This window comes from Bombina bombina, chromosome 4, assembly GCF_027579735.1.
Source record: "Bombina bombina isolate aBomBom1 chromosome 4, aBomBom1.pri, whole genome shotgun sequence".
In the NCBI taxonomy this organism is placed as follows: Eukaryota; Metazoa; Chordata; class Amphibia; order Anura; family Bombinatoridae; genus Bombina; species Bombina bombina.
The window spans coordinates 882,751,295-882,776,606 of NC_069502.1; the positions used below are offsets into that span (position 1 = coordinate 882,751,295).

At 40.3% G+C, this 25,312-nt stretch overlaps 1 protein-coding gene across 1 annotated transcript in view; it reads left to right on the top strand.

The window, feature by feature from the left end:
• LOC128657432 (E3 ubiquitin-protein ligase SHPRH-like) overlaps positions 1 to 25,312 on the top strand; it is a 179,049-nt gene that overhangs the window by 10,396 nt on the left and 143,341 nt on the right. The window contains exon 2 of the mRNA XM_053711784.1: positions 22,319 to 22,420. Coding sequence (XP_053567759.1) covers positions 22,319 to 22,420 — 102 coding nt within the window. The remainder of the gene's footprint in view (positions 1 to 22,318; positions 22,421 to 25,312) is intronic.

The following is a 25,312-nucleotide window of genomic DNA, read 5'->3' on the forward strand; positions in this document are numbered from 1 at the left end:
AGGAACCACCCACTGTGTGTGACTGGTATAGACACACTATGCTGGGAACACCTACTGTGTGTAACTGCTATATACACACTATAATGGGAACACCCACACCATGGTTGATATGTACACAATTTGCTGAGTGGTTGCGGGTATCATTTGTTAACTGTTCCCATTAAGTGACTGGTTTACAAAGCTTTTTGAGAACGTTTACAGTTCGGGGCTGGTGTCATAGCTACCCTAGGTGAAGGCGCATTGCGTGTAAGAGATTTATTCTATACAGTATCCCTGTAAGAGTCTGGTTTGCACACATTGTGCAGGGAACAGTTTCTGTATGGTGCTTATAAAAGGTCAGCATCATTCCACTGAGAAAGTGATAGACACACAATATGCTGTGTGAATACCCACTTGGTGTGACTGGTATCATAACTAGGGTTACCACCTTTCCAGAATTATTGCACACTTATTTATACAATAACAACATTATTTTTTGAGGGGGCACAGCATTCCAATTGGGCGGGCATTGCCCGTCAGTGCTCCCCCTTGGAGCCGACCCTGATGCTCACTAATGACAAATGTAGCTATTCTCAATCAACATTGTTGTAACCATCCTAAAACAACACTTTTGTTTCCTTTACTTAGTCTGTATTTGCCAAATAATGCTATATTGTTATTAAGTGATGTGACACATAATTCATTTTAATCCTCAGTTTCTTTTGTAACTTTTTTTATTATTTAAAAATATTATTATCAGTTAGCTCATGTTTATAATAGCAACCATTACATTCCTCATTTTTCTCCAAGAAATATTATTACATTATTCACAATAATTAATAAGATCATATCTAGAATTTAATCCCTTTGGCATCCTGGTCTGTAATTTAATAATACAATAAATGTCTCTCTTCCCTAATATTCTTTCTTTATCACCACCTCTGTGATCTACCTTAATTTGTTCTATTACATTCCATGAGAAGGAATCTACCCTCCTATCATGTTCAATGATAAAATGTTTAGCCAGAGGGGCCCAAGTATCTTTCTTTGTGTTTCTATTCTCTGGTGTGATACTGGAGAGATGCTCTCTAATTCTTGTTCTCACTTCCCTTGTTGTTTTCCCAACGTACAGCAGGTGGCAGTGTGTACAAGCTATTAAATAAATCACATGCCTAGACCTGCAATTCATACAGGAAACAGGACTTATTTTTGAACATCTCTCCAGTCACAACAGATTGAAAAGTATCACCCACTCTCAAATGTTTACATGCTTTACAATCATTAAATGTACATGTATATGTCCCTTTAAATGTTAACCAAGAACTAGTAGATTTTTCACTCCTTGGTACAGTAGGAGAAACGTTGTTCCCAATAGTAATTCCTTTCCTATATGAACATCTACAGCCTTTAGTTATATATTTTTTAGATTATCAACTGCCATTACCATTAGTAGATGTTTTTGAATAATCCCACATATCTGATAATATTGTATAATATGTATTTTGTTACAAATGTTATTATTTCTGGTTCTCTCTTCTCCTTAGATCTAATTACATCCTTAAAGGGACATGAAACCCACATTTTTTTCTTTCATGATTTAGATAGAGAATACAATTTTAAACAACTTTCTAATTTACTTCTATTATCTAATTTGTTTAATTTTCTTGGTATCAGTTGTTAAAGGAGCAGCAATGCACTAATGGTTTCTAACTGAACACATGGGTGAGCCAATCACAATATATATATATATATATATATATATATATATATGCAGCCACCAATCAACAGCTAGAACCTAGGTTCTCTGCTGCTCATGAGCTTGCCTAGATAAACTTTTAAGCAAAGGATAACAAGAGTAGGAAGCAAATTAAATAATAGAAGTAAATTGGAAAGTTGTTTGAAATTGTATTCTCTATCTGAATCATGAAAGAAAACTTTTGGGTTTCATGTCCCTTTAATTTTTCTCTACCCAATTTTTGAGTACTTAGCTCTTTTTATTACATTATTTGAGAATCCCCTTTCCTTTAAATGTTTCTCCCATATAATGGCCTCATTTTTAAAATCCTGTTGTGAGGAGCAGTTTCTTTTTAAACTAATGAACTGTGCTATTGCTCTTGCAAGCTGTGATGGGTATCCCGACTGGGTAGCTCCGCCAAACGGGTCCTGCTTCCTCCCTGCCGACTGCAGCTATGTAGCTGGCAATTGACCACAGCCTGTAGCCACCCCTGATGCCCGACAGCACCTGTATTCAGGGCCCCACCCTGTGGCAGACTCTGGCTACCCAGACTAGGTAGCTTTGCCAGAGGGTCCTTCCTCTGCCTGGAACAGGCTGCTATGTAGCCCAGGAAAGTGATTTTAGCAGGAGCCCACCCAAATAACTAGACATACTAGCATTCAGGTGAAACAGGAACTCGTTTTATTGTAAAACATACACTCCTTTTATACACAAAGCCCATCTTAATAGGACACTGGACAATCCCACAATTTTCCCACCATTCCCCCCCCCCCCCAGACAGATCGACGCCTCCATAGCAGCCATAGTCCCGCAGAAATCTTAGGACCCATGTGTGATGGTTTTCGGGGTGATCCCTGGGAAACGGCAGCACTTCCAGGGTATCATTTGAACGCTCTCGGTCCCCAGATGCCACAGTCCAAAAAGTTGCATGATTCGTTACTGGGGACGGAGATACAGCCCATTGAAGTTATAGAGGTAGGGGTGTCCAAAAACCGCAGTTCCCAAAGGAGCTCCCCCCCCCGGTAATCCCACCACCTCTTGTCCTCCCTAGAGGCTACCAATCCCCAAAAGAGCGGAGCTCTGGGGCAAAGGGCCGCTTGTGCGACCAGGGGTAAAGTTAGCGGGTGTCCTGCTGTTCTATGGCCGACCTTGAGTTCCAGGAGCCTGGCCAGCCTTAGAGGGGTTAGGCGGGTGTCAGTTGTTAGGTGGACGACTGGGAGTTCTAGGAGCCTGGCCAGCCTAGGAGGGTTTTTCCTGGTCATAGATCAGCTCTTCCATGACCAAGTGTACATAGCAAAACAACACATAGCATGCATCTGGGAGATCCCATAAGCCATGAAATGGCCAAATCTGATGTAACATGGAGTGAGCCATATAGTAGGGGATGGGGGGTAGCCTTAGCTGTCTGGTATCTGTGACATCTCCCCCTCTTCAGTTCGGCAGACCCGGCTAGACCCTTAACGGGTCGACCTGGGGCTGTCCAACGGTGGTCCTCCACTTCTCGGTTGCTGGAGAAGGTTATCCCATCTCTCCTGGGCTTGGGTCATCCTGGGGGGTTCCTGCTGGTATTTATCCCCTGCACCCTAGGCGCAGGGACAGTCACACAATGCAACGTCCCAAACAAGTTTGCCAAGGCCGGCTCTCAAACAGTTGTTCTCCCACAAGTTCCAGTGTCCTCAAGTTCCATGGCCATACAGCCTCCCTCTGTGACACTCTGTTGAGTACCGGCTGACCCACCCACAAACAAAGCCAGTACCAGTTTCCCGGCTGTATAGCCACCCCAAACTGTATGTTGAGGTTGCTCCTTGGGGGGGCAAGCAAGACTCGGGTGCCAAACTGGTGGCACCAAATGCAGGGGCGGGTATCCAACAAAGCCATTGCCGGTTTCCCGATTGTAGGTGGAAGTTGCTCCATGGTGGGGCAGGCAAAACTCGGGTGCCCAAACTTGTGGCACCAACTGCATGAGCGGGTACCCCCCTGTGAGAAATACTCCGGGACGAGAAAAGGGTAGAGACCCTGCCAAGCTACTGAGGGGAGAGACCATCTGTCTCTTCTCCCGAGAAGGAGATCTACAGCTGTAGAGGGGGGTCTGCTACCTCCGCTCCATGGGAAACTGCTCGGCTGCTGGGGAGGGAGACCGACTGTCTCCTCCCCGGAAAGGGGTTCTGCCGCTGGGGAGAGTTATTGACATCCGTCTCTCCCTGCAAGGGGTCCTGTGTAAGGGGAGGGAGGACGACTACCTCCACTCCCAGGGGGTGGCTCTGCTGCTGGGGAGAGAGACCGACTGTCTTCTCTCCCGGTTCCTGGCTCTGCCGCTGGGGAGAAAGATCGACTGTCTCCTCTACCTGTACCTAGCTCTACCACTGGGGAGAGAAACCGACTGTCTCCTCTCCCAGGAAGGGGTTCTGCCGCTGACGCAAATTCGTCATTTCCGGCGTCTTAGTTGACGCCGAGTCCTTCATAAGGCTGCCCCATCTATGACGAGAGTGTGTCGTTTTCGGACTTTTTTAGCGCCAAAAAATATTTTTCTGTTTGTTGTGCGTCATACTTGGCGCCAAATATTTTAATTATTTAACACCCCATTCCTATTTGCCTCTTGCCTTTTTCTATGTCAGAGGGCTATGCTGTTTGCATTTTTTCCCATTCCTGGAACTGCCATATAAGGAAATTGATAATTTTACTTTTTATGTTGTTTTTTTTCTCTTACATTTGCAAGATGTCTCATTCTGATCCTGTCTCAGAATTCCATGTTGGATCCCTGATGCCTGATAACAGTTCTACCAAAGCTAAGTGCATTTGTTGTAAACTTGTGGAGATTATACCTCCAGCTGTGGTTTGTAATAGTTGTCATGATAAATTTTTACATGCAGAAAATGTATGCATCAGTAGTAGTTCATTACCTGTTGCTTTTCCCTCAGCATATAATGCACAAGATATACCTGTAAATTTAAAATAATTTATTTCTGATTATATTCAGAAGGCTTTGTCTGCCATTCCGCCTTCTATTAAACGTAAAAGGTCTTTTAAAACTTCTCATAGAGTTGATGAAATTTCAAATGACCGGCAACATACTGATTTATCTTTCTCTGATGAGGATCTATCTGATTCAGAAGATCCTGCCTCAGATATTGACACTGGCAAATCCTCTTATTTATTTAAAATGGAGTATATTCGTTCTTTATTAAAAGAAGTGTTGATTACATTGGATATGGAGGAAACTAGTCCTCTTGATATTAAAACTAGTAAACATTTAAATTCTGTTTATAAACCTCCTCTGGTTATTCCAGAGGTTTTTCCAGTTCCTGATGCTCTTTCTGATATGATTTCTAAAGAATGGAATAGACCTGGTACTTCTTTTATTCCTTATTCAAGGTTTAAAAAATTATATCCTTTGCCAGCAGTTAGATTGGAGTTTTGGGAAAAGATCTATCTCTACTCTTGCTAAACGTTCTACTATTCCTATGGAAGATAGTACTTCTTTTAAAGATCCTTTAGATAGGAAACTTGAATCTTATCTAAGGAAGGCTTATTTATATTCAGGGCATCTTCTTAGGCCTGCAATTTCTTTGGCTGATGTTGCAGCTGCTTCAACTTTTTGTTTGGAGACTTTAGCGCAACAAGTATCGGATCACGATTTGTCTAGCATTGTTAAGTTGATTCAACATGCTAATAATTTCATTTGTGATGCCATTTTTTATATCATCAAAATTGATGTTAGATATATGTCTCTCGCTATTTTAGCTAGAAGAGCTTTGTGGCTCAAATCTTGGAATGCTGATATGACTTCTAAGTCCAGATTGCTATCTCTTTCTTTCCAATGTAATAAATTATTTGGTTCTCAGTTGGATTCAATCATTTCAACTGTCACTGGGGGAAGGGAGTTTTTTGCCTCAGGATAAAAAAACCTAATGGTAAATCTAAAGCTTCTAACCGTTTTTGTTCCTTTTCAACATAATAAGGAACATAAATCTAATCCTTCCCCAAAGGAATCTGTTTCCAATTGGAAGCCTTCCTCAAATTGGAATAAATCCAAGCCATTTAAGAGATCAAAGCCAGCCCCCAAGTCCACATGAAGGTGCGGCCCTCATTCCAGCTCAGCTGGTAGGGGGCAGATTAAAATTTTTCAAAGATGTTTGGATCAATTTGGTCCAAAATCATTGGATTCAGAGTATTGTCTCTCAGGGGTACAGAATAGGATTCACAGTAAGACCGCATGTGAGAAGATTTTTTCTCTCACGCTTTCCAGTGAACCCAGTAAAGGCACAGGCTTTTCTGAAGTGTGTTTCAGACCTGGAGTTATCAGGGGTAATCATGCTAGTTCAGTTTCAGGAACAAGGTCTGGGGTTTTATTCAAATCTATTCATTCTCCCAAAGAAAGAAAATTCATTCAGACCAGTTTTGGATCTAAAGATTTTGAATCGATATGTAAGAGTACCAACTTTCAAGATGGTGACTATAAGGACTATTTTGCCTTTTGTTCAGCAAGGGCATTATATGTCCATGATAGACTTACAGGATGCATATCTTCGTATACCGATTCATCCGGATCACTTTCAGTTCCTGAGATTCTCTTTTCTAGACAAGCATTACCAATTTGTTGCTCTTCCTTTTGGCCTTGCGACAGCTCCAAGAATCTTTTCAAAGGTTCTCGGTGCCCTTCTCTCTGTAATCAGAGAGCGGGGTATTGCAGTGTTTCCTTATTTGGACGATATCTTGATGCTCGCTCAGTCTTTACGTTCTGCAGAATTCACACAAATCAACTAGTGTTGTTTCTTCAAAGACATGGTTGGAGGATCAATTTACCAAAAAGTTATTTGATTCCTCAGACAAGGGTAACCTTTTTAGGTTTCCAGGTAGATTCAGTGTCCATGACTTTGTTTTTAACAGACAAGAGATGTTTAAAATTGGGTGCAACCTGTCGGAACCTTCAGTCTCAGTCATTCCCTTCAGTAGCTATGTGCATGGAAGTTTTAGGTCTCATGACTGCAGCATCAGACGTGATCCCCTTTGCTCGTTTTCATATGAGACCTCTCCAGCTTTGTATGCTGAACCAATGGTGCAGGGATTATACAAGGATATCACAACTAATATCCTAAATCCCAATGTTCGACTTTCTCTGACTTGGTGGTTAGATCACCATCGTATTGTTCTAGGGGCCTCTTTCGTTCGTCCAACCTGAACTGTGATCACAACAGATGCAAGTCTTTCAGGTTGGGGAGCTGTTTGGGGATCTCTGACAACAAAAGGGGTTTGAAAATCTCAAGGCGAGATTACCAATCAATATTTTGGAACTCCGTGCAATTCTCAGGGCTCTTCAGTTCTGGCCTCTGTTGAAGAGAGAACCGTTCATTTGTTTTCAGACAGAGAAAAATCACAACTGTGGCATATGTCAATCATCAGGGTGGGACTCACACTCCTCAAGCTATGAAAATAGTATCTTGGATACTTGTTTGGGCAGAATCCAGCTCCTGTCTAATTTCTGCGGTTCATATCCCAGGTATAGACAATTGGGAAGCGGATTATCTCAGTCGTCAGACTTTACATCTGGGAGAATGGTCTCTCCACCCAAATGTGTTTTCTCAAATTGTTCAGATGTGGGGGCTTCCAGAAATAGATATGATGGCATCTCATCTAAACAAGAACCTTCCCACAATAGTCTCTGAGGAATAAGTTCAAACGGTGTAAACTATTGCCAGGTGGGACAAATAAAACAAAGTGAACAATATTGCGATGAATAATAAACACAGCAATTACTCTTATCATATGCTATGCAGTCCACAAATGACACCCCCTGGACCAGGAGCACCTTTAACAGAATTACAAGACGGAGTTCCTCTCTCCTCTTGTGCGCCAGTTTGTAAGGACTTGACCGCTTAGTTTAATAAACACTTCCCAGCATATAAACAAAAAATCACAGCAGTGAAAGTGGATAACCAGCTGCCTCCTTGCGACACTGCACGTACCTTGAAACTTGTCAGAACTCCAGTTGCTTCTTTGTATTCAACTGTCTGGAGTGTAATCTGGTATAGCGTGCACACTCGGGCCGCTTCCTGTCAGAGGCAAACCTCAGTCCCTCGTCCTTCCGGTACTTTGCGCCAAACTTTGCAGTCCCCAGCCAAAAGGATTCGTGCTCACTCCTGCCAAATGGAATCGTGGAAACAAGAAACAGATGAGGAGCACAGACCGAATGTTGGAAAACAATTTATTGGAATGGACATCCAAGTTGATAAACAAATACACGTATAGTGAGAGGGTAACAACCCTCGGGTAATAAACAGAGACTAAAGAAGTGCCAGAGAGCTAGCAGACACTATGGCTGATGCGTTTCGGCGTAAGCCTTACTCATAGCCACATTAAATTAACACAAACACTGTTGGTGATTAAAAACCCTAACTCGCATCGTGATTGGTTGCCGGGCATACACACCCTTCTGATAAGGCAGCCAATCCGTTATGCAGGCAGTTCACGCCCCAATGTCTCCGTATACGCTTCTCTGCTAACCACTGATAGAGAGAACAAAATACATAGATTAATTTCTAAAGGTGCTAAATCACTATATAAGAATATTAGTAAACAAGCTCTATTACGGTTAGCATCTCCTCAGTAATTGAACCGTGGTGCTGTTTTTAAAAACTTAAATCAAACAGCTCTAGAAAAAATGAAAAGCTTTTAAATAGAAGCAATGCGCCATTTCCGAAAAAAGAGATACTTAAAGGAGAACACAAAACAGTGACGGAAATGGGGAACTAAAATTATAATAAAAAGGGAAAAGTAGATATACACTAAGCGAGTCCTGTACTGGGCAGATATAAAAGTATATTTGAAGACATTCAATTGACTGGCCCCAGAATAAACGCATAAGTATATAAATGCATAGATAAATCAGGAGCTGGAGCACAAAATGGACCATAGAGTGAAAAAAGGGGAAAAAGTATCAACAAACAGATATAGTGCATCAACCACCACACCATAATTTCTTTCATGTAATTAGCAAGAGTCCATGAGCTAGTGACATATGGGATATACATTCCTACCAGGAGGGGCAAAGTTTCCCAAACCTCAAAATGCCTACAAATACACCCCTCACCACACCCTCAAATCAGTTTTACAAACTTTGCCTCCTATGGAGGTGGTGAATTAAGTTTGTGCTAGATTCTACGTTGATATGCACTCCGCAGCAGGTTGGAGCCCGGTTTTCCTCTCAGCGGGCAGTGAATGTCAGAGGGATGTGAGGAGAGTAATGCCTATTTTGAATGCAGTGATCTCCTTCTACGGGGTCTATTTCATAGGTTCTCTGTTATCGGTCGTAGAGATTCATCTCTTACCTCCCTTTTCAGATCGACGATATACTTTTATATATATACCATTACCTCTGCTGATTTTCGTTTCAGTATTGGTTTGGCTTTCTACAAACATGTAGATGAGTGTCCTGGGGTAAGTAAGTCTTATTTTCTGTGACACTCTAAGCTATGGTTGGGCACTTTTTTAATAAAGTTCTAAATATATGTATTCAAACATTTATTTGCCTTGACTCAGAATGTTCAACATTCCTTATTTTCAGACAGTCAGTTTCATATTTGGGATAATGCGCTTGAATCAATTATTTTTCTTACCTTAAAAATTTGACTTTTTTCCCTGTGGGCTGTTAGGCTCGCGGGGGCTGAAAATGCTTCATTTTATTGCGTCATTCTTGGCGCTGACTTTTTTGGCGCAAAAAATCTTTTCTGTTTCCGGCGTCATACGTGTCGCCGGAAGTTGCGTCATTTTTTACATTCTTTTGCGCCAAAAATGTCGGCGTTCCGGACGTGGCGTAATTTTTGCCGCCAAAAGCATTTAGGCGCCAAATAATGTGGGCGTCTTATTTGGCGCTAAAAAAATATGGGCGTCGCTTTTGTCTCCACATTATTTAAGTCTCATTTTTCTTTGCTTCTGGTTGCTAGAAGCTTGTTCCTTGGCATTTTTTCCCATTCCTGAAACTGTCATTTAAGGAATTTGATCAATTTTGCTTTATATGTTGTTTTTTCTCTTACATATTGCAAGATGTCTCACGTTGCATCTGGGTCAGAAGATACTTCAGGAAGATCGCTGTCTGGTGCTGGAACTACCAAAGCTAAGTGTATCTGCTGTAAACTTTTGGTAGCTGTTCCTCCAGCTGTTGTTTGTATTAATTGTCATGACAAACTTGTTAATGCAGATAATATTTCCTTTAGTAATGTACCATTACCTGTTGCAGTTCCATCAACATCTAATGTTCAGAATGTTCCTGATAACATAAGAGATTTTGTTTCTGAATCCATCAAGAAGGCTATGTCTGTTATTCCTCCTTCTAGTAAACATAAAAAATCTTTTAAAACTTCTCTTTATACAGATGAATTTTTAAATGAACATCATCATTCTGATTCTAATGACTCTTCTGGTTCAGAGGATTCTGTCTCAGAGGTTGATGCTGATAAATCTTCATATTTATTTAAAATGGAATTTATTCGTTCTTTACTTAAAGAAGTACTAATTGCTTTAGAAATTGAGGATTCTGGTCCTCTTGATACTAAATCTAAACGTTTAGATAAGGTCTTTAAATCTCCTGTGGTTATTCCAGAAGTTTTTCCTGTTCCTGGTGCTATTTCTGAAGTAATTTCCAGAGAATGGAATAATTTGGGTAATTCATTTACTCCTTCTAAACTTTTTAAGCAATTATATCCTGTGCCGTCTGACAGATTAGAATTTTGGGACAAAATCCCTAAAGTTGATGGGGCTATTTCTACCCTTGCTAAACGTACTACTATTCCTACGTCAGATGGTACTTCCTTTAAGGATCCTTTAGATAGGAAAATTGAATCCTTTCTAAGAAAAGCTTATCTGTGTTCAGGTAATCTTCTTAGACCTGCTATATCATTGGCTGATGTTGCTGCAGCTTCAACTTTTTGGTTGGAAACTTTAGCGCAACAAGTAACAGATCATGATTCTCATAATATTATTATTCTTCTTCAACATGCTAATAATTTTATCTGTGATGCCATTTTTGATATTATCAGAGTTGATGTCAGGTTTATGTCTCTAGCTATTTTAGCTAGAATAGCTTTATGGCTTAAAACTTGGAATGCTGATATGTCTTCTAAATCGACTCTACTTTCCATTTCTTTCCAGGGTAACAAATTATTTGGTTCTCAGTTGGATTCTATTATTTCAACTGTTACTGGTGGGAAAGGAACTTTTTTACCACAGGATAAAAAATCTAAGGGTAAAAACAGGGCTAATAATCGTTTTCGTTCCTTTCGTTTCAACAAAGAACAAAAGCCTGATCCTTCATCCTCAGGAGCAGTTTCAGTTTGGAAACCATCTCCAGTCTGGAATAAATCCAAGCCTTCTAGAAAAGCAAAGCCAGCTTCTAAGTCCACATGAAGGTGCGGCCCTCATTCCAGCTCAGCTGGTAGGGGGCAGGTTACGTTTTTTCAAAGAAATTTGGATCAAATCTGTTCACAATCTTTGGATTCAGAACATTGATTCAAGAAGGGTACAGAATTGGTTTCAAGATAAGACCTCCTGCAAAGAGATTTTTTCTTTCCCGTGTCCCAGTAAATCCAGTGAAAGCTCAAGCATTTCTGAATTGTGTTTCAGATCTAGAGTTGGCTGGAGTAATTATGCCAGTTCCAGTTCTGGAACAGGGGCTGGGGTTTTATTCGAATCTCTTCATTGTACCAAAGAAGGAGAATTCCTTCAGACCAGTTCTGGATCTAAAAATATTGAATCGTTATGTAAGGATACCAACGTTCAAAATGGTAACTGTAAGGACTATCTTGCCTTTTGTTCAACAAGGGCATTATATGTCCACAATAGATTTACAGGATGCATATCTGCATATTCCGATTCATCCAGATCATTATCAGTTCCTGAGATTCTCTTTTCTGGACAAGCATTACCAGTTTGTGGCTCTGCCGTTTGGCCTAGCTACAGCTCCAAGAATTTTTACAAAGGTTCTCGGTGCCCTTCTGTCTGTAATCATAGAACAGGGTATTGTGGTATTTCCTTATTTGGACGATATCTTGGTACTTGCTCAATCTTTACATTTAGCAGAATCTCATACGAATCGACTTGTGTTGTTTCTTCAAGATCATGGTTGGAGGATCAATTCACTAAAAAGTTCATTGACTCCTCAGACAAGGGTAACCTTTCTGGGTTTCCAGATAGATTCAGTGTCCATGACTCTGTCTTTGACAGACAAGAGACGTCTAAAATTGATTTCAGCTTGTCGGAACCTTCAGTCCCAATCATTCCCTTCGGTAGCCTTATGCATGGAAATTCTAGGTCTTATGACTGCTGCATCGGACGCGATCCCCTTTGCTCATTTTCACATGCGACCTCTTCAGCTCTGTATGCTGAATCAATGGTGCAGGGATTACACAAAGATATCTCAATTAATATCTTTAAAACCGATTGTACGACACTCTCTAACGTGGTGGACAGATCACCATCGTTTAATTCAGGGGGCTTCTTTTGTTCTTCCGACCTGGACTGTAATTTCAACAGATGCAAGTCTTACAGGTTGGGGAGCTGTGTGGGGATCTCTGACGGCACAAGGAGTTTGGGAATCTCAGGAGGTGAGATTACCGATCAATATTTTGGAACTCCGTGCAATTTTCAGAGCTCTTCAGTCTTGGCCTCTTCTGAAGAGAGAATCGTTCATTTGTTTTCAGACAGACAATGTCACAACTGTGGCATACATCAATCATCAAGGAGGGACTCACAGTCCTCTGGCTATGAAAGAAGTATCTCGAATTCTGGTTTGGGCGGAATCCAGCTCCTGTCTAATCTCTGCGGTTCATATCCCAGGTATAGACAATTGGGAAGCGGATTATCTCAGTCGCCAAACGTTGCATCCGGGCGAATGGTCTCTTCACCCGGAGGTATTTCTTCAGATTGTTCAAATGTGGGAGCTTCCAGAAATAGATCTGATGGCGTCTCATCTAAACAAGAAACTTCCCAGGTATCTGTCCAGATCCAGGGATCCTCAGGCGGAAGCAGTGGATGCATTCACTTCCTTGGAAGTATCATCCTGCCTATATCTTTCCGCCTCTAGTTCTTCTTCCAAGAGTAATCTCCAAGATTCTGAAGGAATGCTCGTTTGTTCTGCTGGTAGCTCCGGCATGGCCTCACAGGTTTTGGTATGCGGATCTTGTCCGGATGGCCTCTTGCCATCCGTGGACTCTTCCGCTAAGACCAGACCTTCTGTCGCAAGGTCCTTTTTTCCATCAGGATCTCAAATCCTTAAATTTAAAGGTATGGAGATTGAACGCTTGATTCTTGGTCAAAGAGGTTTCTCTGACTCTGTGATTAATACTATGTTACAGGCTCGTAAATCTGTATCTAGAGAGATATATTATAGAGTCTGGAAGACTTATATTTCTTGGTGTCTTTCTCATCATTTTTCTTGGCATTCTTTTAGAATTCCGAGAATTTTACAGTTTCTTCAGGATGGTTTAGATAAAGGTTTATCCGCAAGTTCTTTGAAAGGACAAATCTCTGCTCTTTCTGTTCTTTTTCACAGAAAGATTGCTAATCTTCCTGATATTCATTGTTTTGTACAAGCTTTGGCTCGTATAAAACCTGTCATTAAGTAAATTTCTCCTCCTTGGAGTTTGAATTTGGTTCTGGGGGCTCTTCAAGCTCCTCCTTTTGAACCCATGCATTCATTGGACATTAAATTACTTTCTTGGAAAGTTTTGTTCCTTTTGGCGATCTCTTCTGCCAGAAGAGTCTCTGAATTATCTGCTCTTTCTTGTGAGTCTCCTTTTCTGATTTTTCATCAGGATAAGGCGGTGTTGCGAACTTCTTTTGATTTTTTACCTAAGGTTGTGAATTCCAACAACATTAGTAGAGAAATTGTGGTTCCCTCATTATGTCCTAATCCTAAGAATTCTAAGGAGAAATCGTTGCATTCTTTGGATGTTGTTAGAGCTTTAAAATATTATGTTGAAGCTACTAAGTCTTTCCGAAAGACTTCTAGTCTATTTGTTATCTTTTCCGGTTCTAGAAAAGGCCAGAAAGCTTCTGCCGTTTCTTTGGCATCTTGGTTGAAATCTTTAATTCATCATGCCTATGTCGAGTCGGGTAAAACTCCGCCTCAAAGGATTACAGCTCATTCTACTAGGTCAGTTTCTACTTCCTGGGCGTTTAAGAATGAAGCTTCGGTTGATCAGATTTTCAAAGCAGCAACTTGGTCCTCTTTGCATACTTTTACTAAATTCTACCATTTTGATGTATTTTCTTCTTCTGAAGCAGTTTTTGGTAGAAAAGTACTTCAGGCAGCGGTTTCAGTTTGAATCTTCTGTTTATGTTTTTCATTAAACTTTATTTTGGGTGTGGATTATTTTCAGCAGGAATTGGCTGTCTTTATTTTATCCCTCCCTCTCTAGTGACTCTTGCGTGGAAAGATCCACATCTTGGGTAGTCATTATCCCATACATCACTAGCTCATGGACTCTTGCTAATTACATGAAAGAAAACATAATTTATGTAAGAACTTACCTGATAAATTCATTTCTTTCATATTAGCAAGAGTCCATGAGGCCCACCCTTTTTTGTGGTGGTTATGATTTTTTTGTATAAAGCACAATTATTCCAATTCCTTATATTTATGCTTCGCACTTTTTTCTTATCACCCCACTTCTTGGCTATTCGTTAAACTGATTTGTGGGTGTGGTGAGGGGTGTATTTGTAGGCATTTTGAGGTTTGGGAAACTTTGCCCCTCCTGGTAGGAATGTATATCCCATACGTCACTAGCTCATGGACTCTTGCTAATATGAAAGAAATGAATTTATCAGGTAAGTTCTTACATAAATTATGTTTTACCGGTGTCACATGAATAGCACCTACAGGTGTAACACCCACGGTACACATGGCAAGTACAGCCGAATAATATTATTATTAAGTACCAGATAAGAGTGTAAAACATGCATAGTGGATCAGTGTGCTTTCAAAATATAAAATAAACTAGAACACTAAGCTAACCAAAAATTGATCAAATCAAACTCAGAGTTCAGGCCTTCTGGAATTCTGGTTTTCAACTTGAAAATCCAGAAGGCTTCCCTCTCCCCTAGCTTGTGTGTTCTGTCGACCTGACCCTTTTTGGGGAATACCTTATCAATTATGGTCCAGGTAAAAGACCTAAGACTCTTGTGATGTATTTCTGTGAAATGTCTAATTAGTGGTGTAGACAGGGTACCTTCCCTGATGTCTGACATATGCTCCTTGATGCGTGTTCTAGCTTCCCTAGTCGTTAGTCCTACGTACTGGAGAGAACACTCAATACAAGTGATGACATATATAATAAAGGTTTGTCTACAGTTTAGACAATATTTAATCCTAAATGTCTCTCCTGTTACGGATGAGCTAAAGGAATCTCCTACACTCACCTTCTCACATGCCACACAGGTGTGATAATGGCATCTGAATGTGCCCATACACCTGAGCCATGAAGAGGTATTGGGATTTTCGGTCCTAATCCTAGTAGGAGCTACAATGTTGCCTATTGTCTTGTTTCTCCTATAGGCAAACCTTACCCCCTGTTCGACCGTATTGATCAAACCATCATCCGCCGCCAGGAGTTTAAAGTGTTTTCCTATGATCTGGCAAATTTCTCCATACTGTCTCGAATATTCAGTAATTAAAGTGACCCTAGAATGGGAGGGGCCTGTTTTATTCATTCCTTTTCCAGTGATTTTGTTCTGACTCAATAGCTTATCCCTAGGAATTCTTGCCACTGCTTTTCTGGCAACATCTATGGTGTGGAAGCTATAGCCTCTCTCCTGGAGTCTTAAAGCCAAGTCATCCGCCTGTCTCTCATACACAGATGAGACCGTGCAGTTCCTTTTTAAACGGATGAATTGGCTCTTAGCCACACCCGCAAATACTCTTCGTGGGTGACAGCTGGACGCATGGAGCAATGAGTAACCCGCAATCGGTTTGCGGTAAACTTCCATTCTAATCCCTTGACCTGAGATACCTTCAAGCAAGATGTTGAGAACATTAACCTTAGATGGTTGCACCTCTGAAGTAAAGCTAATACCCATGCTGTTGTTATCAAGGTTTTCAATAAAATCAATCAGACTTGTACCTGATCCTTCCCAAATAAAGAGCAGGTCATCAATATAGCGACCATACCAGGCAATTTCACCTCTGTGGGGGTTCCCCTCTCCAAAGACGTGGGACAGCTCCCACCAACCCATGAACAGGTTGGTGTAGGGTCAGGTCGACAGAACACACAAGCTAGGGGAGAGGGAGGCCTTCTGGATTTTCAAGTTGAGAACCAGCATTCCAGAAGGCCTGAACTCTGAGTTTGATTTGATCAATTTTTGGTTAGCTTAGTGTTTTAGTGTTCTAGTTTATTTTATATTTTGAAAGCACACTGATCCACTATGCATGTTTTACACTCTTTAATCTGGTACTTAATAATAATATTATTCGGCTGTACTTGCCATGTGTACCTTGGGTGTTACACCTGTGGGTGCTATTCATGTGACACCGGTAAATTATGGTGTGGTGGTTGATGCACTATATCTGTTTGTTGATACTTTTTCCCCTTTTTTCACTCTATGGTCCATTTTGTGCTCCAGCTCCTGATTTATGTATTTATACACGTATGCGTTTATTCTGGGGCCGGTCAATTGAATGTCTTCAAATATACCTTTATATCTGCCCAGTACAGGACTCGCTTAGTGTATATCTACTTTTCTCTTTTTATTATAATTTTAGTTCCCCATTTCCGTCACTGCTTTGTGTTCTCCTTTAAGTATCTCTTTTTTCGGAAATGGCGCTTTGCTTCTATTTAAAAGCTTTTCATTTTTTCCTCTGGATCCTTGTCTATTGACATTTGGTACTGTCTAGAGCTGTTTGATTTAAGTTTTTAAAAACAGCACCACAGTTCCATTACTGAGGAGATGCTAACCGTAATAGAGCTCGTTTGCTAATATTCTTATGTAGTGATTTAGCACCTTTAGAAATTACTCTATGTATTTTGTTCTCCCTATCAGTGGTTAGCAGAGAAGCGTCTACGGAGACATTGGGGGCGTGAACTGCCTGCATAATGGATTGGCTGCCTTATCAGAATGGTGTGTATGCCCGGCAACCAATCACGATTCGAGTTAGGGTTTTTAATCACCAACAGTGTTTGTGTTATTTTAATGTGGCTATGAGTAAGGCTTACGCCGAAACGCGTCAGCCATAGTGTCTGCTAGCTCTCTGGCACTTCTTAAGTCTCTGTTTATCACCCGAGGGTTGTTACCCTCTCACTATACGTGTATTTGTTTATCAACTTGGATGTCCATTCCAATAAATAGTTTTCCAGCATTCGGTCTGTGCTCCTCATCTGTTTCTTGTTTCCAAGAAACTTCCCAGGTACCTGTCCAGGGATCCTCAGGTGGATGCGTTGACACTTCCTTGGTGTTATGATCCTGCTTATATTTTCCCGCCTCTAGTTCTTCTTCTAAGAGTGATCTCCAAAATCATCATGGAGCAATCGTTTGTGCTGCTGGTGGCTCCACCATGGTCTCACAGGTTTTGGTATGCGGATCTTGTTCGGATGTCCAGTTGCCAACCTTGGCCACATCCATTAAGACCAGACTTTTTATCTTAAGGTCCATTATTCCATCAGGATCTCAAATCATTAAATTTTAAGGTATGGAAATTGAACGCTTAATGCTTAGTCATAGAGGGTTCTCTGACTCAGTGATTAATACTATGTTGCAGGCTCGTAAATCTGTTTCTAGAAAGATTTATTATCGAGTTTGGAAGACTTACGTTTCTTTTAGAATTCCTAGAATTTTACAGTTTCTTCAGGATGGTTTGGATAAAGGTTTGTCTGCAAGTTCCTTGAAAGGACAAATCTCTGCTCTTTCTGTTTTATTCCACAGGAAAACTTCCTGATATTCATTGTTTTGTTCAGGCTTTGGTTCGTATCAAGCCTGTCATTAAATCAATCTCTCCTCCTTGGAGTCTTAATTTGGTTTTGAAGGCTTTACAGGCTCCTCCATTTGAGCCTATGCATTCTTTAGACATTAAACTACTTTCTTGGAAAGTGTTGTTCCTTTTGGCCATCGTGGTTAAAGCTTTTAATTCATCAAGCTTATTTGGAGTCGGGTAAAGCCCTGCCTCAGAGAATTACAGCTCATTCTACTAGATCAGTTTCCACTTCTTTGGCTTTTAAGAATGAAGCTTCAGTTGATCAGATTTGCAAAGCAGCAACTTGGTCTTCCTTGCATACATTTACTAAATTCTACCATTTCGATGTATTTGCTTCTTCGGAAGCAGTTTTTGGTAGGAAAGTTCTTCAGGCAGCTATTTCAGTTTGATTCTTTTGCTTATTATTTAAGTTTTTATTTTTATTTTTTGAGAATTAACTTATATTTGGGTTGTGGATTAATTTTTTTCAGCAAAATGGCTGTTTTTATTTTGTCCCTCCCTCTCTAGTGACTCTTGGAGTTCCACATCTTGGGTTCCACATCTTGGGTATTGCTATCCCATATGTCACTAGCTCATGGACTCTTGCTAATTACATGAAAGAAAACATAATTTCTTCTATAAGATACGACGAGTCCACGGATTCATCCTTGACTTGTGGGATATTATCCCCCTGCTAACAGGAAGTGGCAAAGAGCACCATAGCAGAGCTGTCTATATAGCTCCTCCCTTGACACCACACCCAGTCATTCTCTTTGCCTATTCTAAGTAATAGGAAGGGTAAAGTGAAAGAGGTGATAAAATGTTAGTTTTTATTTTCTTCAAGCAAGACTTTTTTATTTTAAATGGTACAATATATATCCCAGGAGTGGAGAACTGGGAAGCGGATTTTCTAAGTCGTCAGACTTTTCATCCGGGGGAGTGGGAACTCCATCCGGAGGTGTTTGCAAAATTGATTCATCAATGGGGCACACCGGAATTGGATCTGATGGCATCTCGTCAGAATGCCAAACTTCCTTGTAACGGGTGCAGATCAAGGGATCCTCAAGCAGTACTGATAGATGCTCTAGCAGTACCGTGGTCGTTCAACCTGGCTTATGTGTTTCCTCCTTTTCCTCTTCTACCTCATCTGATTGCAAGAATCAAATAGGAGAGGGCTTCAGTAATATTGATAGCGCCTGCGTGGCCACGCAGGACTTGGTATGCAGACCTGGTGGAAATGTCATCTCTGCCACCGTGGAAACTGCCACTGAGACAGGACCTTCTCATTCAGGGTCCGTTCCAACATCCAAATCTAGTTTCTCTGCTGCTGACTGCCTGGAGATTGAACGCTTGATTCTATCTAAGCGGGGATTCTCTGAGTCGGTCATTGATACCTTGATTCAGGCTCGGAAGCCTGTCACTAGGAACATTTATCATAAGATATGGCGTAAATATCTTTATTGGTGCGAATCCAAAGGCTACTCATTGAGTAAGATCAGGATTCCTAGGATTTTGTCCTTTCTCCATGAAGGATTGGAGAAGGAGTTATCAGCTAGTTCCTTAAAGGGACAGATTTCTGCCTTGTCAATCTTACTACACAAGCGTCTGTCAGATGTCCCAGACGTTCAGTCGTTTTGTCAGGCTTTGGTTAGAATTAAGCCTGTGTTTAAACCTGTTGCTCCGCCATGGAGTTTGAATTTAGTTCTTAAAGGGACAGTCTAGGCCAAAATAAACTTTCATGATTCAGATAGAGCATGTAATTTTAAACAATTTTCCAATTTACTTTTATCACCAATTTTGCTTTGTTCTCTTGGTATTCTTAGTTGAAAGCTTAACCTAGGAGGTTCATATGCTAATTTCTTAGACCTTGAAGCCCACCTCTTTCAGATTGCCTTTTAACAGTTTTTCATCACTAGAGGGTGTTAGTTCACATATTTCATATAGATAACACCGTGCTCGTGCACGTGAAGTAATCTGGGACCTGGTACTGATTGGCTAGACTGCAATCTGTCAAAAGAACTGAAAAAAGGGGCAGTTTGCAGAGGTTTAGATACAAGATAATCACAGAGGTTAAAAGTATATTATTATAACTGTGTTGGTTATGCAAAACTGGGAAATGGGTAATAAAGGGATTATCTATCTTTTAAAACAATAAAAATTCTGGTGTAGACTGTCCCTTTAATGTTCTTCAAGGGGTTCCGTTTGAACCCATGCATTCCATAGATATTAAACTTCTATCTTGGAAAGTTCTGTTTTTAGTTGCTATCTCTTCTGCTCAAAGAGTTTCTGAGCTATCTGCGTTACAATGCGACTCACCTTATCTTATATTCCATTCTGATAAGGTGGTTTTGCGTACTAAACCTGGATTCTTTCCTAAGGTTGTTTTAAATAAGAATATTAATCAGTAAATTGTTGTTCCTTCTCTGTGTCCTTACCCTTCTTCTAAGAAGGAGCGTCTGTTACATAACTTGGACGTGGTTCGTGCTTTGAAGTTTTACTTGCAAGCGACCAAGGATTTCCGTCAAACATCTTCTCTGTTTGTTGTCTATTCTGGAAAGCGTAGAGGTCAAAAAGCTACGGTTACCTCTCTTTCTTTTTGGCTGAAAAGCATCATCCGTTTGGCATACGAGAGTGCTGGACAGCAGCCTCCTGAAAAGATTACAGCTCATTCTACTAGAGCTGTGGCTTCCACATGGGCTTTTAAAAATTATGCTTCTGTTGAACAGATTTGTAAGTCTGCGACTTGGTCTTCTCTTCATACCTTTTACAAATTTTACAAATTTGATACTTTTGCTTCTTCTGAGGCTATTTTTGGGAGAAAAGTTCTTCAAGCAATGGTGCCTTCTGTTTAGGTATCTGTCTTGTCCATCCCGTTCATCCGTGTCCTGTAGCTTTGGTATTGTATCCCACAAGTAAAGGATGAATCCGTGGACTCGTCGTATCTTATAGAAGAAAAGGAAATTTATGCTTACCTGATAAATTGATTTCTTCTATGATACGACGAGTCCAATTATATTTTTTGGTTTAAAACTTCAGTCACCTCTGCACCTTTTAGTTTCTCCTTTTTCTTCCTATACCTTTGGTCGAATGACTGGGGGTTGGATTCAAGGGAGGAGCTATATAGACAGCTCTGCTGTGGTGCTCTTTGCCACTTCCTGTTAGCAGGAGGATAAATCCCACAAGTAAAGGATGAATCTGTGGACTCGTCGTATCATAGAAGAAATCAATTTATCAGGTAACCATAAATTTGCTTTTATGTAAGAACTTACCTGATAAATTAATTTTTTAAGAGTCCATGAAGCCCACCCTTTTTATGGTGGTTATGATTTTTTTGTATAAAGCACAATTATTTCCAAGTTCCTTTGTTGATGCTTTTTACTCCTTTCTTTTTCACCCCACTTCTTGGCTATTCGTTAAACTGATTTGTGGGTGTGGTGGGGGGTGTATTTATAGGCATTTTGAGGTTTGGGAAACTTTGCCCCTCCTGGTAGGAATGTATATCCCATACGTCACTAGCTCATGGACTCTTGCTAATATGAAATAAATTAATTTATCAGGTAATTCTTACATAAATTATGATTTTTGTTTGTGGAGGAACAGAAAATTAGTTGAAAGAATCTATAAATCCATGTAGTGTCTAACACAAGTAAATAAACTCTGTGCTTTATCTTGATCAGTACAAGCTAAAGTAACTTATGGGTTTTGTTCATGTGTTTCTTTATTAGTGTCCTTAGGTAGATGTTTATCCATCTGACTGGTCATATTTAAAGGGATATGAAACCCAAAAACATTCATTTATGATTCAGACCGAGCATACAATTTTAATTTTTTTTAAATTAAAATGTAGTTCTATTATCAAATTTGCTTTGTTTCCATTATATTCTGTGTTGAAAAGATACCTAGGTAGGCATTTGGAGCATTGCATAGCATAAAAAATATGGCTGCCATCTAGTGCTCTTGCAAAACTGCTGCCATATAGTGCTCCAGAAATTGGCCTGGCTTCAAAGCATACGTAAAATTGTTTATAGAAGTCGATTAGAAAGTTGCGTAAAACTGCATGCTCTATCTGAAACTTGAAAGATAAAAATTTGGATTTCTTATCCATTTAATCTCAGAAAGATCCAAATTCCTAAGTAAAGTTCTAAACTGTTTGGTTGCAAGCAATAGTAGTCCATTACGTATCACTTGATAAGTGCGGCTTCCTTAAATAAAGTCCATAATTATGTCCCACTCTAGAAGTTCTACTACATGTTAAAGATTAGCCACTGCCAAATCTGACAGTGATGTTTGCATTTTATAAGTGTTTCAGCCTTGAAGACTAAGAATACACTGTATTAATGACTGGTATGCACCCTAAATATTTACATACAATGCTTGGACTAACTTGCAGCAGTCTCTTGATGCGTTGGCAAGTTTACACACACACACATTATATGGTATATGTAGATAGATATGTTGTATTTTTTGTTTGATGTAGCCATATAATCACACCATTAAATTATTATAAATATATATTTAAAAAGAATATTTATTTATACTGGAATTATGTTGGAACTGATTTTGTTCTCATTGATAAAAGCACCTTATGTGTTATGCTTACAGTCCATTTATTAAACAAAATCAAAAGGCTATTTACTTTACAGTATATATTTTTTTTTATTATTTTACAGGTGGAACAAAACCGTGTAAAGCTACTAAATGACAAAGCAGTCGCCAAGTCGCAGTTACAAAAGAAGCTAGGGCAGCTCCTCTATCTTACAAATTTGGAAAAGGTATCTTATGTATATATGGTTTATTTCTCCTGTTAAGTGTGGTCAGTCCATGGGTCATCATTACTTCTGGGATATTATCTCCTCCCCTACAGGAAGTGCAAGAGGATTCACCCAGCAGAGCTGCTATATAGCTCCTCCCCTCTACGTCACCTCCAGTCATTCTCTTGCACCCAACGAATAGATAGGATGTGTGAGAGGACTGTGGTGATTTTAATTAGTTTATTACCTTCAATCAAAAGTTATTTTATAATAGCACCGGAGTGTGTTATTCATTCTCTGGTAGAATTTGAAGAAGAATCTACCTGAGTTTTTTCTATGATTTTAGCCGGAGTAGTTAAGATCATATTGCTGTTTCTCGGCCATCTGAGGAGAGGTAAACTTCAGATCAGGGGACAGCGGGCAGATTAATCTGCAAAGAGGTATGTAGCAGTTTATTATTTTCTGACATGGAATTGATGAGAAAATCCTGCCATACCGTTATAATGTAAACTCAGCCTTAAATACAGTAGATGTATCTGGTATCAGGCTGTCATGTATGTATATTTTACACTTCAGTATTCTGGGGAATGGTACTTCACTGGATTTATACTGTATGCATAGACTTAACCTAATTTGCAGGGACTTGCAATAGGTTTTTAAATAACAATTAATTTATTGAGGTTAAACGTTTTTTGCTGGCATGTAAAATCGTTTATTTCTCTGAGGTACTGGGTGAAAAAATGTTTTGGGCACTGTTTTTTCCACTTGGCAATAGTTTTGTTTAAATTTAAGCAGTTTACTGATCTCTCTCACTGTTATGTGTGAGGGGGAGGGGCCATTTTTGGCGCTTTTACTACGCATCAAAAAACTCAGTCAGAGGTTCATTTTCTTCCTGCATGATCCGGTTCATCTCTACAGATCTCAGGGATCTTCAAAGCTTGTTTTGAGGGAGGTAATCACTCACAGCAGAGCTGTGAAGATTGTAGTTGACTGTGATAAAAAACGTTTATTTGTGTATTTTTTCTGCTGTCAGGGTTAGTTATCCTTTGCTAATGGGAACAATCCTTTGCTAAAATTGTATATTTCTTACAAAGATTTGATGCTATAATTTATTTATTTCAACTGTCATAATTTTTTCTGTGCTTCTTATAGGCACAGTTCGTTTTCATATTATTGTAAATTACTTGAAAAGCATTTCCAAGTTGCTAGTTAATTGCTAGTGTGTTAAACATGTCTGATTCAGAGGAAGATACATGTGCTATATGTGCTAATGCCAAAGTGGAGCCCAATAGAAATTTATGTACTAACTGTATTGATGCTACTTTAAATAAAAGTCAATCTGTACAAATTGAACATATTTCACCAAACAACGAGGGGAGAGTTATGCCGACTAACTCGCCTCACGTGTCAGTACCTGCATCTCCCGCTCGGGAGGTGCGTGATATTGTAGCGCCGAGTACATCTGGGCTGCCATTACAAATCACATTACAGGATATGGCTACTGTTATGACTGAAGTTTTGGCTAAATTACCAGAACTGAGAGGTAAGCGTGATCACTCTGGGGTGAGAACAGAGTGCGCTGATAATATTAGGGCCAGGTCAGACACTGCGTCACAGGTGGCAGAACATGAGGACGGAGAACTTCATTCTGTGGGTGACGGTTCTGATCCAAACAGACTGGATTCAGATATTTCTAATTTTAAATTTAAGCTGGAAAACCTCCGTGTATTACTAGGGGAGGTATTAGCGGCTCTGAATGATTGTAACACAGTTGCAATACCAGAGAAAATGTGTAGGTTGGATAGATATTTTGCGGTACCGGCGAGTACTGATGTTTTTCCTATACCTAAGAGACTTACTGAAATTGTTACTAAGGAGTGGGATAGACCCGGTGTGCCGTTCTCACCCCCTCCGATATTTAGAAAAATGTTTCCAATAGACGCCACCACACGGGACTTATGGCAAACGGTCCCTAAGGTGGAGGGAGCAGTTTCTACTTTAGCTAAGCATACCACTATCCCGGTGGAGGATAGCTGTGCTTTTTCAGATCCAATGGATAAAAAATTAGAGGGTTACCTTAAGAAAATGTTTGTTCAACAAGGTTTTATATTGCAACCTCTTGCATGTATTGCGCCTGTCACGGCTGCAGCAGCATTTTGGTTTGAGTCTCTGGAAGAGACACTTGAATCATCTACACTAGATGAGATTACACACAAACTTAAAGCCCTTAAGTTAGCTAACTCATTTATTTCAGATGCCGTAGTACATTTAACTAAACTTACGGCAAAGAATTCCGGATTCGCCATTCAGGCACGCAGAGCACTGTGGCTAAAATCCTGGTCAGCTGATGTTACTTCTAAATCTAAATTGCTTAATATACCTTTCAAAGGGCAGACCTTATTCGGGCCCGGGTTGAAAGAGATTATCGCTGACATTACAGGAGGTAAAGGCCATGCCTTGCCTCAGGACAAAGCCAAAGCTAAGGCTAGACAGTCTAATTTTCGTTCCTTTCGTAATTTCAAAGCAGGAGCAGCATCAACTTCCTCTGCACCAAAACAGGAAGGAGCTGTTGCTCGCTACAGACAAGGCTGGAAACCTAACCAGTCCTGGAACAAGGGCAAGCAGGCCAGGAAACCTGCTGCTGCCCCTAAGACAGCATGAATCGAGGGCCCCCGATCCGGGACCGGATCTAGTGGGGGGCAGACTTTCTCTCTTCGCCCAGGCTTGGGCAAGAGATGTTCAGGATCCCTGGGCGTTAGAGATCATATCTCAGGGATACCTTCTGGACTTCAAATCCTCTCCCCCAAGAGGGAGATTTCATCTGTCAAGGTTGTCAACAAACCAAACAAAGAAGGAAGCGTTTCTTCGCTGCGTACAAGATCTTTTATTAATGGGAGTGATCCATCCAGTTCC